Source organism: Anolis sagrei, chromosome 1 (genome assembly GCF_037176765.1).
Source record: "Anolis sagrei isolate rAnoSag1 chromosome 1, rAnoSag1.mat, whole genome shotgun sequence".
NCBI classification, from domain to species: Eukaryota; Metazoa; Chordata; class Lepidosauria; order Squamata; family Dactyloidae; genus Anolis; species Anolis sagrei.
The window spans coordinates 284,118,514-284,133,303 of NC_090021.1; the positions used below are offsets into that span (position 1 = coordinate 284,118,514).

Here is a 14,790-nt window from a genome sequence, read left to right on the forward strand (position 1 = left end):
ACAAGGCAAATCTATGCAGTATCAAAATAATAAAAATCTCTGAGGATTTTCTATCAAGTATAACTTCGAAAAAATCTCTATAGTAACAATAACGAAATCCCCAGAGGTATAAACACAGTGCTTCCTGGGAATAGAGAGCAACATCAACCGTGGTGGAGGGGGGAACAGAAGGAAGAGTTCTAAAGAGTTGCTTTCTATTAATTCTCTCAAGATTTCCGTCTCCTGCTAAGGCGGAGTTTGTAGTCTCTAGGCTCACAGTAATTATGTGTTACGGTCTGCCAAGCTAACGCTCTCAAAGGCCCAAGGAAAGGCAGCCAACAGGATTTAAAACCTTTACATTTCAGTTTGTATTTGTAATTAAAATGTTGTTCTCAGCAAATCCTTGATGTATAGGATAAATTAACCCAAACTGGCATATAGGTTTTAAAGCAGTGGTTCTCAACCTGTGGGTCCCCAGGTGTTTCGGCCTACAACTCCCAGAAATCCCAGCCAGTTTACCAGCTGTCAGGATTTCTGGGAGTTGAAGGCTAAAAAATCTGGGGACCCACAGGTTGAGAACCACTGTTTTAAAGTAATGATCCATATGAGTCTTTAATGCAATGGAGGAGGAAAGATGTGTAGCAACTACTATCTAGATCCAATATGCCATTCAAGTCATTGAATGTATATTCAAATGTAAATGATCTTAAATAACAAACAAGCTCTAGCTTCATTCTGTGTTGGTCATACCTCAGAGAAGAATGATCACATATGCATTAGATACGGCTTATGCACAATTTGTCATTGTATGCATAAAATACTACAAAATACTGATTTTGTTTACACTGTAGAATTATTGTAGTTTGACACCACTTTAGTTGCCATGGCTCAATGCTATGGAATCAAAGAATCTGTAGGTTGGTGAGGCACCGGCACTCAGAGAAGGCTAAAGATCTTTTAACCATGGCAGTTACAATAATGTTAAACTGAATTAATTCTACAGTGTCAATACACCCTTTTTCTCTCTTGGCAAGTGCTGCGAGCAGGTTGGACTAAAACTAATGCTGAGTTTGGTAGATCCTTTGACCAAATGTACTCTTTGTTGCCTATTTCCTTTTCTTGCTCAGCTTCAGGACTCATTCTAGCTTTGTGTCCCACTAGGAAGCATATTATAGGGCTGATATTTCAGTCTTACCCAAGAATTTGGACTGAATTTCCACAAAATCCACCTTTTGATTTCCAGATGACTTAATGCATTGAATAAGCTTGTGTTCTTGTCAGAAATAGCCTAATCCTTACAAGAATAAATGTGTGTAGTACATTGATTGTTACTGAGAAACATGTTTCTGGATCTTTATTTACAAGTCACTCACTCAGGCACTGTACTGGCATAAAAGAGTTATTCCACAGTGCTGTACATTACCAGTTTGCCCAGCTACTGAGAAAAAAAAACAGTTCAAGCTATGCCAACTGAATGAAATCATGCTGGTCCAAAACTTTGCCACTTCTGCTATCGCTGTTGCTCTTGTACAGACTTGGAATCCTCCCATGGACGCGGTCCCCTGATATTTTGCCAATCATCCAATTTGGCATCTTTCAGTTTCTGCAGAAGGAAAAGATTCAAAAAGTCACTAATATACAAGTTGAAAAACATTGCTCGGCCCTTCCATACATCCTTGATTTCCATACATGGATCGTAGTTTCTTTTTTGGAAATCATGATCAAGAATGATTTGTAGTGGAAATAATTAAGACAATGTCCAAGGTGAGTAGAAAGTCATAATTCAACATAGCCACAACTATTACTAAAGACACATGAAGAGAAATTGCTGTCAGAGGTAAATTTATTATTTATTATTTAAAACATTTATATGCTGCCCTCACCCTGAAGGGGACTCAGGACGGAGCACAGCATATATACAGCAAACATTCAATGCTGGGACATGGTATCATTAGATGCACACATAAACATTAAAAACATTTGTATCAATATTAAAGTGTTGTTGTTCATTCGTTCAGTCGTCTCCGACTCTTCGTGACCTCATGGACCAGCCCACGCCAGAGCTCCCTGTCGGGCGTCACCACTGGCCGTCACCACCATATTAAAGTACACTGTTTAAAAACTGTCTTGATCATCTGTGTCTAACCTAATTGGTCTGGTAAGGTATCGCTGCTTTATTGCATTGTCTCGAAAGCTTGCTCCCACAGCCAAGTTTTTACCATCCTTCTAAAGGACAGGTGAGAGGGGGCCGATCTGATCTCATCAGGAAGGGAGTTCCATAGCTGGGGTGGGGGTGGGGGGCAATAACTGAGAAGGCCCTCTCTCTCGTCCCTACCAATCGCAAAGGGCTGACAAGAATTTTTTATCCTCACTTGGTTCACCACAACTGTTGCAAAACTCATAATTATATTTTTCAATACCCTTCATTTGGCTTCACTCTAACTCTGCTTCTGCAAAAGATCAAATTTGGATGAAACAAGAAGCAGTTTTTTTGTAAAGTTACACAAAACAGCACACCAACACAAAACAAAGTGGGGGGGGGGGGAGAGGGAAATATTTGAACACAAAATTGTGGAAACAAGTTCTTCATATATGTGGATTCAGTGTCCAACTGAAAACTGGCCACGTGACTCTCAAACAAAATATACAATTTCAAACTCAAACCTGGGGGCTGCTGAGTGGTTTATTCACCATTTTCTTCACAATCATCAGTTTACTGAAGTTAGTGCTGAGGATGCAAGACTTTATGAAATTTAGGTCATCATAGCTCTGTTATATAACATACTAGACTGTGTGCAGCATACCCAAATTCTGCCTCTCTCTATCCAGAAGCAAGGAACACACAGCAGCTTATCTCTCGCTAGTGACTTATAATGGTAAAATGTATTCTGAGTTTGGGGTTGTGTAAGGGAGAAAGGGAAATTCAGAATATATTTCCCTTGGAGGGGAAAAAGTATTTTTAAAAAGAAACCATCCCAGAAATTCTCTGCTGAATCTAGAGTGGGGAGGGAAAAGAGGGAAGGGAAAAAAGAGGGGAGGGAAAAGAGGGAAAAGAAAGGGGAAGGATGTAAGTAGTAGATTCTACTCCAGCAGGAGGTTGGCATAAGATCAACAGTTCCTTGCTTTACAGAATTGGGGAACATCATTGCCCCCTAGCATAGTGCTTTATAAACTTATTGATGTAGTGGACCAGCAGGGGTTTCTCCCCAATGTAACAGGAATCAGCACCATATGTTCAAGTAGGTAAGACACGACCTATGGTAGACTCAGGGTCTCTGCCCTAACTGGGCCAATAGCAACATCAACCCCTGACTTTACCAGAGGCCCAAAATCATTTTGCTGACAGTAATATTGTCAAACCATTTAGCAATTCTGGCATAGACAGCATGCAATTGATCTGGGTTCTCATTATCCTTCTCACTATCCTTGGTTTTGCTGGAAATTAGAAGTGGACCTGTGGGGTGCTGTGGGTGGGGATAGGTCTTGTCCATGGTATAGGCTCACTGACAATTGTCTGGAATGTCTGTTTTCAGGGGGCTGTCATAAAGACAACCTGCTAGGTTGCAAGTTTTCCAATTAGACACAGCTTTAACTTCTCATGGGTCATATCGTGCTGCAATTTCCTAGTTGGATATCCTGGGCCTTTGTAGAGATGATACCACGATTCACAAATGTGTGCCATGGAAAGGAAAGAGGCCTTGAGTTAAGTTCCCTTTGTCGGCAGTTTCACTGTATCTACAGCAGAAAATAACTCGATTCACCCCGAGAATGGAGTGAACGAGGACTTGGAAAAATGTATTTTTAGACTGAAGTTTCCAGAGTTTGTCAGCTCCAATAGGCATTATGTTCCAAAAAAAAAGCCTGTTTCTTGCTATGGTCAATGTGCAGGCCTAAACTCTTAACTGCCCACCAAAGCCATGAGTGTCAGAGGAAATACTCAATGGAGCTCAGTCCTGATTTGCACAAGGACTCCTATACATCTATGTAAAAGTACTTTGTACATCGTGGAACGGAGGAATTTATTTGCAAGTTACCTTGATACTGTAAATAAGCTTCCTACCAGAAAGCTGTATAAAAGTAAAGAGAAAAGAAAAAGAGAGAAAAGAATTTGCTACTCACTTAATTTCTACTGGGAATTTGTTTCTCTCATAGTTCTTTTCAGTACATTTATATAAGACAATTAGGCTGGCTCAGAAATAAAATGCTGGTATGGAAAAATTAGCAATCACCTAATTCTTTTTGCTAGAAGTCATGTAGATAAAATGCCTGTGCTATATCTTAAGAAGATGAAATACTCCCAAACTAGGAACTTGAGCAGTACTAACAAATGGAGGGAGTAGGAAATAGTGGAGTTCAAAATACAAACTAGAAAACTTATGTAAGAGGGTGAAACACAGGGGAAGCTTAGCATGGATTTATTTAAGAGATGACCTGCTGATTTAACATTCATTGGGGAAACCTTTAAAAGCAAACAGATATTTGAAAACACAGAATGACCTAAAAATCTAAACTAAAAAGTATGTAGATGTACATAACTGGGATTTTAAAAGCAATGAATAAAACCAGGAATTAACTATCGAAAAGAAATATGGATGAGAGCCAACATATTGGTTGCCCGTTCTACCTTCAAAATGCCTTTTGTGATAAATATTTCTACTCAGCTTAATCTCACTTCCACCCAAAGATTATATTTCTCTATAAGAGCCAGCCTGAATTTAAACATCTCCAAAGAAGGGCTTTCTCTTGGGCCCACCACTAACCCAAGCCCTTCTGCTGAGGATGAGGGGCCTTTCCAACTGCTGATTCTAGGCTAAAGAATTTTCTACAACTGGAGTTCCTGGGGTCTTCCTCTTTGCAAAAAAGCAAAGCCCTTTTATTTGGGCAGGGCTTTAGTTTTAAATTCATGTCACTGAGGGATGCTCTAAATGCATTGTACTGTGCTTTTATCTTTTTATTATGTTCTAAATTGTTTTAACTGTGTGCTGTTTGAATAGAATAGGCAATTAATGAAAGGATCTGATGGCGCTGTTATTGGGGGTTAACCAGATGGGTGCTCCATAGAGAAGTTGTGACATCGTCTTTGCTTTGAAGACTTGCAGAGCTAGGGGGATATAATGATTACCCCTGGAGTGGAAGAACCTCCTGGTCGCACTGCCACTCGATTTGGCCCAGGCCAGTGTATATTTTAAGTGGGTGGACCATGACAAGTTGTTGCTAAACCAGAGACCTAGGTATTTGAAATGTTTTACTTGCTCAATATAATGGCCCTTTATCTTCCAGACTTGTCTTTTGTTGCTTTTCCCAAACGCCAAGATTTTGGTTTTATCGTAGTTCACCTGCAGTTCGTTCGTCTCGCAAAAATCAACAAATTTATGCAGGAGTCTTTTTAAGCCCACATGAGAGAGGGATAATAGGGCTGCATCATCCGCAAATAGCAAAAGGGGGACATGCTTTGGGCCAATCTTGGGGCTATGCCCGTCAACTTGGGCCAGGGCTGTAGGGAGATTGTGCAAAAAGATGTTGAAGAGGAGTGGGGCTAGTACGCACCCTTGTTTGACTCCCTTTTGAACCAGGATCGGGTTTGACAGGCATCCCCTGTGGTCTTTCACCTGGCAGATGTTTTGGTTGTGCAATTTCTTAATCAAGAAGAGGAGTCTTGGGTCTATGTTGAGGGCTGCTAGTTTTTCCCACAACTTTTCTCTATTCACAGAGTCAAATGCCCCCTTCAGGTCCAAAAAGGCCACGTTTAGCTTATTAGGGCAATTTTTTGAGTATTTGTTGGCTAGGTGGGCCAAGATGTGAGTCTGGTCTAATGTTGATTTCCCCTTAGAGAATCCTGCTTGTTCTGGGCCAATTATTATCGCTTCTCGGCCTTTTGGCAAGATCAAGTGATCAAGTGTATGCCACCTTAGGTCCCTTGTTGAGAGAAAGGCAAGGGGAAAAACAAGTAATCATCATTGTAGTGATCATCAAAGCTTATAGAGAAGAGAAGAGGAGGCACAGAAATGGCCGATCATCTTGGCCACTCATCCTCTCTCTGCCCTTCTCAACCTTCCAGTACCTTAAAGTATTTTCTAGCATATGGACTGAAATAATAATAATAATAATAATAATAATAATAATATTTTATTTATACCCCACCACCATCTCCTCAAGGGGACTCAGGGCAGCTTACACGAGGCCACGCCCAGCAATACAGTAAACAATATAATACAAAAAACACAACAGAAAATAAGAAAATAAAAATAACACAAGATACAAAAACCAATATAAATAAACAGAGCAACAATATAAGATCGGAACATTAAAACACAAAAAAATGCTCACAGTGGGCAGGGCCAACTGACACGATTAAAATTTAAAACACTGGAGTTTTAAATTTGAAACTCCAGTGTTTGAAATGGAGAATAAAGTTAAATTCTTGAGACATCACCTAGTTGGGATGGTAGGCATTGTGGCTTCTTCAGTACTCTTATTTGTGGCTTGTGAAGTCTAGCTATGATGCATTGGGAATTGGCCTTTCTCTGTTGTGAATATCTCTTTTACTCATCATTCATCAAACACATCTACTTTGCACCCATGGCCTTGCCTCCCTGTGATCATTTTCTAATGATTCAGTGTGGTGGTCCTGATAAGGCCCTATCAAATTTTGCCAAAATGTCCAAAATAATCAAATGATTGTTAAGTAGAAAGGGAAGAACTTATTTCTGCTTGTCTAGATCCCAGCCTATTTTGCAGTTTATAAACAGACACCACTTTGAGTCAAGATTTGCGTTGTATCAATGGATTCCGACACCAGATTGTCCCATTAAGTAAGTCCATTGCTACTCATGTCTATGCAGGAAGGAGCACAAGGAAATCCTTAGCTATCAATGGGAGTGGACCATTAGAACTTTATTTCCTCTCCATTATGTTACCACTGTAACTGGCTTAGGTTGAATGGAGATAACTATACAGTTTTGAATAGTTTACATTGTTTTAAATTGCTTAAATGGCTAGAGATTTTTGGTTGCTCAATTGTTTTGAAATGCTCCTTATGTTCAAAGATCGTTTTCAGATGCTTTTTCTGGTGATATAGGCAACATCTAAACTTTTGCATAAATAAATAGTTATTTATAGCAGATTTACTGATAGAGGAAAATTTGTCTCCAACACTTGTCTCTTTTGTTTGAAATTGTTATCCTCAGTTCACCTGCAGTCTCAAAAAAAGCAGATCATAATGTTCTCACACGAAAATCTATGCTTTGCATTTTTACTACATGCTTTGCAAGAAGCATCCCAGAAGTGGAACTACATTCCCATTAGTTCTGGTGGCACTTGCAGAAAGAGTGATGATTTATTAGGCAAATGAGACAGCAAGGCCTAGCTGGCTGCATAAGAGGGAACATACGCGCCTGTGAGCAGAATTCTTAAGCAGGGATACTTGGGAAGGAGATGACTCCCAGAATGGAAGAAAGATAGAAACCGTTCTAGACTGGAAAGTTCACTCGTTTGGTATATCAGTATATGGTAACCCCCATATCTTGGGGGGGGGGGGGGAGGAATTCAAAAACTGCAGGTTATTTTTTGATTATACATGGGGCAGATACATACGAAACAGTAGCACTGGAAAATAAAAAAAGGCCGTGAACTGTGGATATGGAGTCCATGGATAAGGAGATTATACTCTATATACTCTATATACTAACTGGCACTCCCAGTTGAGACCATGAAAGAAGATTAATATCCAAAGTAGTATTGTACAGATAAATAGAATTTCACATAGCTTATACAATATGACTTACTATTAAGTGGCACAAGCTCATTCTTTAAAAAATTCTAAATCTGTTTTTTAAGTCCATGTTCCAACTCTCTCTCTAAAAAGTGAGAGCCAACATCTCAATCAGATAAGGGAAGAATTGTGTCTTCTTGTTATCACCAGACTTGGCTTCTTGACGATCTGTATAACCAAAATGTAAGTCTTGCAAAAGCAGTTATAAAACCATTGTCTTCAGGCTGCATCAGTGTGATGAATGTAGCCTTAATTTTCCACACCAAGGAGCCTAAATTTTATGAAATATTTATCACTAGGCATTTTGAGAAGGCAACAAAATTGGAAATAAAAACTTGCTGAGAACCACTGCTTCCAGTCTCAGTCAATAACAGCACAGACAGCAGACATGAAAGAAAGTAAAGTTCAGCATGTACAAATAAACTGTGGGGGTAAACAACCTGCAGATCTCTAGTTTATTATTTCAGTTTAGAACATGGTGTAGGTTTAGCTGATGTGGCTAAGAATACAGAGTGAACTAAAAATGAACACATGTATTCCTTCAGATTTTCTCTGTACAGATCCACATAATTAAAGATGAGCAACACTTAGTGGGGCTACACTTCTATTATATATACAGTTCTTCAATTTTAAACTATTTCATTAAAACAATAAAATTACAAATACAGTAAACCCTTGCAATCTGCTGGGGTTTGGTCCCAGGACCGTCCACGGATACAAAAATTGTATAAAATCTATTTTATACAATGATACAGTAAAATGTTGTCCCTTATAGAAAATAGCAAAATCAAGGGTTTTGGGATTGGCTGAATCTGTGGATATTCTGCGAACCAACTACAAATAACAATTCTTTAAAAATGCATAAAATAGCTACCATAGTTATTGGGAAAGGTGTGTTTTAACTCTAGACCAATACTCCACAACAGTGTAAGATAGGACAACTGTAAAAAAAAAAAACAACCCTAATTATACCTACTTAAAATGTTTATGTTTTATTGTAAAGTTGTTTTATTGTTTGTATATGGTTGTGTTGTTTTAAAATGCTGTGAGCTGCTTTGCATCCTGTTTAGGGAGAAAAGCAGGATATAAATAAATATTTATTATTATTACTATTATTATTATTAATTCTGAGTTCTTCCAACTTAAATTTTAATATTTAATTTTAATTCACTAGTTGCCCTGTGTCAAAGTATACATTTTACTACCATGAGATGCCTTGGTGGCTACCAGTTTGGATGACATTAGAAGGAAATTAGATATAATCATGAAGGAGAAAGCTATTCAAAGCTACTAACCACAATGTTTATGTATAATCTCGTCACATGAGCTGCTGGAATGATGGGAGTTGAAATCCAAAACACCTGGAGGGAGGGCGCAAGTTTGCCCGGGCCTGGTGTAGAAACACCCCTTGTGAAACTAATACTCCCCTTGGGCTGGATTGTTGTAGGTTTTTTGGGCTATATGGCCATGTTCTAGAAGCATTCTCTCCTGACTTTTTGCCTGCATCTATGGCAGGCATCCTCAGAGGTTGTGAGGACCTCACAACCTCGGAGGATTCCTGACATAGATGCAGGTGAAACGTTAGGAGAGAATGCTTCTACAACATGGCCATACAGCCCAAAAAACCTACAACAAACCAGTGATTCCAGCCATGAAAGCCTTCGTTCAACAACACAGTTTTCAAACAGTTTCCTCCACACATAGATGGATATACCTTAGGCAATGTTTTACTCTTAATGAGACATGCCGCATTATCACGGGGTGTCTGCGCCCCACACCACTGGAGAAATTACACTGCTTAGCTGGTATTGCACCACCTGACATCCGCCGGCAAGTAGCAGCCAATAGTGAAAGGACCAAGGCAGAGACATCTCCAGCTCATCCCCTGTTTGGGTATCAGCCAGCACGTCAACGACTTAAATCAAGACATAGTTTTCTTAGATCTACAGAGACACTCGCTGGAACACCCCAGCAAGGGAGAGTCCAAAAGTGGCAGGCCCAAACCCAGCACCTCAATTCATGGGTGATACCAGATGAGAGACTCCCCCCTGGGCACTCAGAAGACTGGGCGACTTGGAAGGCGCTGAACAGATTGCGCTCTGGCACCACGAGATGCAGAGCCAATCTTAAGAAATAGGGCTACAGGGTGGAATCCTCGGCATGCGAGTGCGGAGAAGAACAAACCACTGACCACCTGCTGCAATGCACCCTGAGCCCTGCCACATGCACGATGGAGGACCTTCTTGCGGCAACCCCAGAGGCACTCCAAGTGGCCAGATACTGGTCAAAGGACATTTAACCAAATACCAAATTTACAAAATCTGTGTGGTTTTTTCTTTCTTTCTTTTTTTTTCTTTTTCTTTTTAATCTCTGTGTTTGTTTTGCTCTGTTAGAATTGTAATACAATGGTTGCTGATGACACGATAAATAAATAAATAAATGTTTTACTGAAACATTCACACCTAGCTCCAACAGCAAAGAGTTCTTTCTTCCACTCTGGACATTCCACAGATATATCAACCCAAATTTCCTAGTTCCAACAGGCCTCATAACCTCTGAGGATTCCTGCCATAGAAGCAGGCGAAACGTCAGGAGAGAATGCTTCCAGAACATGGCCATATAGCCCGAAAAACCTACAACAACCCAGTGATTCCAGCCATGGAAACCTTCGACAATACATAGGTATCTTTTGGTTGGACTCTGATCCAGTGAAGCTCTTCACGTATTCCTACTATTCAATTACAAAATGAACTATGGAGATGTCTCCAACTGATAGTCCTTGACGGTAATAATGGCAAGAAATGCTTCCTATCAACTCATTAAGTTAATTTAAAAGAGATTAACCCCAAAGAGGGACAATGGGTGGGTGGTTGACTGGCTGCCTATATTTGTGGATAAGCATTAAGGGCGACTGCCAAATGAATCTAGAAAACCTAGAATTAAAAGAGGCCGATAAATTAATAGGCAGTGTCACTGAGATAATCATATGGTTTAGCAATTATCCACATGAATCCCATCATAAGGGTAGCAATATAAATAGAAGCATATGCACATTCCAGTCAGACCTGCATTTATTTTGTAGACTAACCACAGAAACAGTAAGATTAAATTTGGAGTGCTGTATTTGGCAGATAGACTTCAAAGATGGGGTGTGCTCTGAAAGGCTTTGAATTTTCAATGACTGTTTAAAAAACAAAAACAAAATCAAAACCCAAGTCTGCTTGGTTTCACTGGATAGCCTTCAATCAAAATGAGGACTGTTTAATTTTAGTTGTTGGTAGAAAATGCCACATCAGCAGCAGCACAGGAGAGAAAAGAGAGAGAACCAGTGCCATAGCATGCAGCAAACTGTACCTCATATTCTGATTCCAGTGTCACTTTATTCTTCTTGAGTCTTTCTTCCAAAGCTGGATCAACCTATCAGTTTAAAACAAAATTTATATCAATTATATTTAATTTTAATTTAATCTATGCAAATTATATATATGTAGTCCTGGTAAGGAATGATCAATATGAAATTCAATTTTTTTCACTTTGGTTGTCTCTACTAGCCTAAGATATCATCATAGAAACATTAATTGTGTTATCATGAATGGTTCATTTAAGATGTCTCAGATGCAATTCCATTCCCAAAATTGGAACTGGAATAGACTGGTAAACCACTGATTGATTTAAATTGATTTAAATTCATGGCTAGATATAATTTTTCTTCATCTTTAATCTAATCTATATTACAAACTGAATAATGCAAAACTACAGGACTCTTCCAAATTAAAAAAAATGATGCCACCTGCAAGTCAACAAGTGAGTTCTACACATTTCTTATTTCAATCAAAAAATTAGGGGTCACGTAAAAAATTCTCAGGTGGAAAGAGGTCGTGAACAAATTTGTCAGGTAGAAAGGAGTCATGAGTGGTAAAGGTTTAAGAAGCCCTGTCTTAGACTGCCAGTTCTTAACCCTTTATTTCCATGAGCTCCCTTTAAATATATTTTGGCTACATACCACCAAGTTTTAATTCAAGTACATCTCATTTATTTAAAGTTGTTCATCAAGGGTCTTAAAATTTGGAAGAAGAATACACACTATTATATTTCATCCATACATATTTAAGACGGTGGGGAATGATGATGATAGTAATAATAATGATGAACATCAAACCATGGCTTAATACAAACGTTTTCATAATTGCTTTGATCTTGTTGAAGCAACTAAGTTCTCCTCCCTCCAGATGTAGGAGGATTGTCACCTATTGTCTTGATGGCAGTGTGAGGCAGAAACGGAGTGGCACAAACTGACAGTGGGACTCAGTGATCTTCCAGGAAGTCTTGTGGGATTACTCATGGTCCTTGTTGAAGATGGATTCAAAGAGCTTCAGCTTGACCTTCAAATCTGACATAGAAATCCTGACCAAAGGCCTGCTGTGCCACCCAATGGAGACCTAAGTAGGATCTAGCCCAATTTCACTAGCGTTCACTTAATTGACACTGCTCAGTTGGGTAGCAATGGAAGAGGAAGATGAGATAGCTACTGTTGCTGCTTTATTACTGTTGCCATCCAAAAGCAACACCACTACCACCCTGGAGGTGAAAGAAGCCCCTTTCTAGCAATGGTGGTGCCTTGGCAAGCTTTGTGTCAGAGAAAGTTGTCAGAGAAGAGTGGCTGCCAGCTGAGAACAGCCGCCTCCACTAATTGCAATGTTTCTTTCCTGCTTGTTGGATAGCCCCCTTTCTCCAAAACATTTCTTCAAGTCTTCACAGATATCCTGTGAGGAAGGACACCATACCCCCTAAGGGTACACAGACCACAGGGTAAGAACTGCTGTCATAACATTCCTATTAGCATGCCTTTCTTGGCCTCGGGAGTTGCCTGAGGTTAAGACAAATCACAGCAAGAGTCTTATTTGGAGAAATCTGACAGATACCCATGAATAGTATCAAAGTGAATATTTATATGAATATGAATGCAAGTATAAAAGGTGGGGATGTCACAAAAGAAGGGAAGGAAGGAGAAGGGAAAGAAGCTGAAAGTGAGAGATGTGGTGGGGAAGAGTTGTAAGACATCTAGAACACAATGGAGAAGAGCTTCATGTATTCACTAGCTTGGAGCACAGAAGAAGTAACAGAATTTATGTCATGAACTACTTTGCAAATAAACCCAGGCTTCAATTGTATACTGAAGGCCATTACATGGGAGTAAGTCCCACTGAATTGAAAGAGACTTTGGTCCAGTGTGCATGGCTAATAAACTCCATGTGCCCATGTTTTCTGTTTGCTTGGCTGTTCTTGAACTGAATTCCATCCTGTGTTGTAGAATCATTTCACTGCCACACAATATTTATAAATAAATCTGTGGACCAAAGGACTAAGGTTCACAGCAGAAACAACAGATTAACACCTCCCAGCAACAGATTTTCCCAGGCTCAGGCAGGCCTTCAAATGCTAATGAAGGTGATCAGCTAAACATTCACACCTAACTGCAGCAGGGAAGAGCTCCTTGCCCCACCCCAGCCATTCCACAGATATATAAACCCATTTTTCCTACTTCCAACAGACCTCACACCTCTGAGGATGCCTCCCATAGATGCAGGCGAAACATCAGGAGAAATGCCTCTAGAACATGGCTCTATAGCCCGAAAAAAACCCACAAGAACCTAGTGATTCCAGCCATGAAAGCCTTCGACAATACAAGAAACAACTCTGTTGTTTAAGACATAATCATTTTCTGTTCTAAGCACGGGTTTAGTCTTGATAGGCTGGCTTTCTTCAATTCTTCCACATTTCTACAACATATTACAAGAACTAAAAAACTTGACTTAGGAGATCAACTGTGTCCTAAAATGTTAATCAGTTCCCTAAACCCAAAGTGTTTGGTGTACATTGGATTGCTGTCAGGAAAGCTAGCCAATGTTCTATCTAGAGGTCAAGATTACTGATCAAATATTTGTACATCAGGATTTTATGGGCTGCAAAATTAATTTACTCTTCCGAACATTTCCAGAACATTAAGACAGTTGTTTACACCATGGAACGATGTATTTATAAATGGTCTTGTTTAAACTAATATAACTGAATATAAAATGAGCCCGGAAAACTCACAGCAACCCAATTCTTCTTTATCTCAGGATGGAAAAGTTATTGGATTTCCTTGCTCCAATATATACATGAAAGCAAGCATATGCTCACAAACATAAGCTCCAGCAATGGATGCTATTGCTGAATGCGTTTCAGCTCAAAGTTTGACCTGAGAAGTTACGACCCTGATAGGTGTGGTTGATGAGATACTGACATCCATGTATGTTGTGCAAAATACATGCTTTGCCTCATACATTATAATTATTGTATTGTATTGTATTATATTGCTGTATAAGCTGCTCTCTAATAGGAAATCTTGGAGGTTTACAATAAAACCAGTTTAAAACTGGGCAAATAATTACAAATATTTTAAGAAGCTAAAATATATTAAATAATTTAATAGGTTAAAAAGGAGTGAAATATTTTAAAATCAATTGTATATTAGGTCACATTACAGATTATAGATCAGACCAAATCCCAGCTTGTAATTTGACTCTCATGTGGCCAAACTGAGCTAATTGTAACACCCCAGCCTTATTTGCCTCCGAAGATTGTACTTAAAATAAAAAAGTAATGAAAAATAATATACATCACTGTTATTGTTCTTCTTTCTACATTTTTTTCCTGGTTTGAGACTCAAGTATGTTTACATTTTTTTAAAAAATAGCCAAAATTGTCCCAAACAAGGGAAAAAACAAATAAACTATAAGCCTTTGACAATACAATTAAACTATGGTTAAAAAGTAGTTAAAATATAACTATTAAAATGACAAATAAATAAAACACAGACAATACAGCACAATCCTGCACACACAGTCATCCTGAACCTACTTACAAGTTACATATTCCTTCCCATGGTGGTGTTGTAAAGCCCTAGCACACAGACACACATTCACCAAGGATTTGTAACCAAAAATCCATCCAATGGTGAGGGGATCTGTGTGTTTCCCCGAAAGAAAGAAAATGAG

The 14,790-nt window shown here is 39.1% G+C and overlaps 1 protein-coding gene across 1 annotated transcript in view; it reads right to left on the reverse strand.

Moving 5' to 3' along the window:
* Positions 1–1,318: 1,318 nt before the first annotated feature.
* COX16 (cytochrome c oxidase assembly factor COX16) overlaps positions 1,319–14,790 on the reverse strand; it is a 43,841-nt gene continuing 30,369 nt past the window's right edge. The window contains exons 3-4 of the mRNA XM_060761804.2: positions 11,105–11,167; positions 1,319–1,582 (exon numbers count right to left, since the gene is read on the reverse strand). Coding sequence (XP_060617787.1) covers positions 1,490–1,582; positions 11,105–11,167 — 156 coding nt within the window. The 3' untranslated portion in view covers positions 1,319–1,489. The remainder of the gene's footprint in view (positions 1,583–11,104; positions 11,168–14,790) is intronic.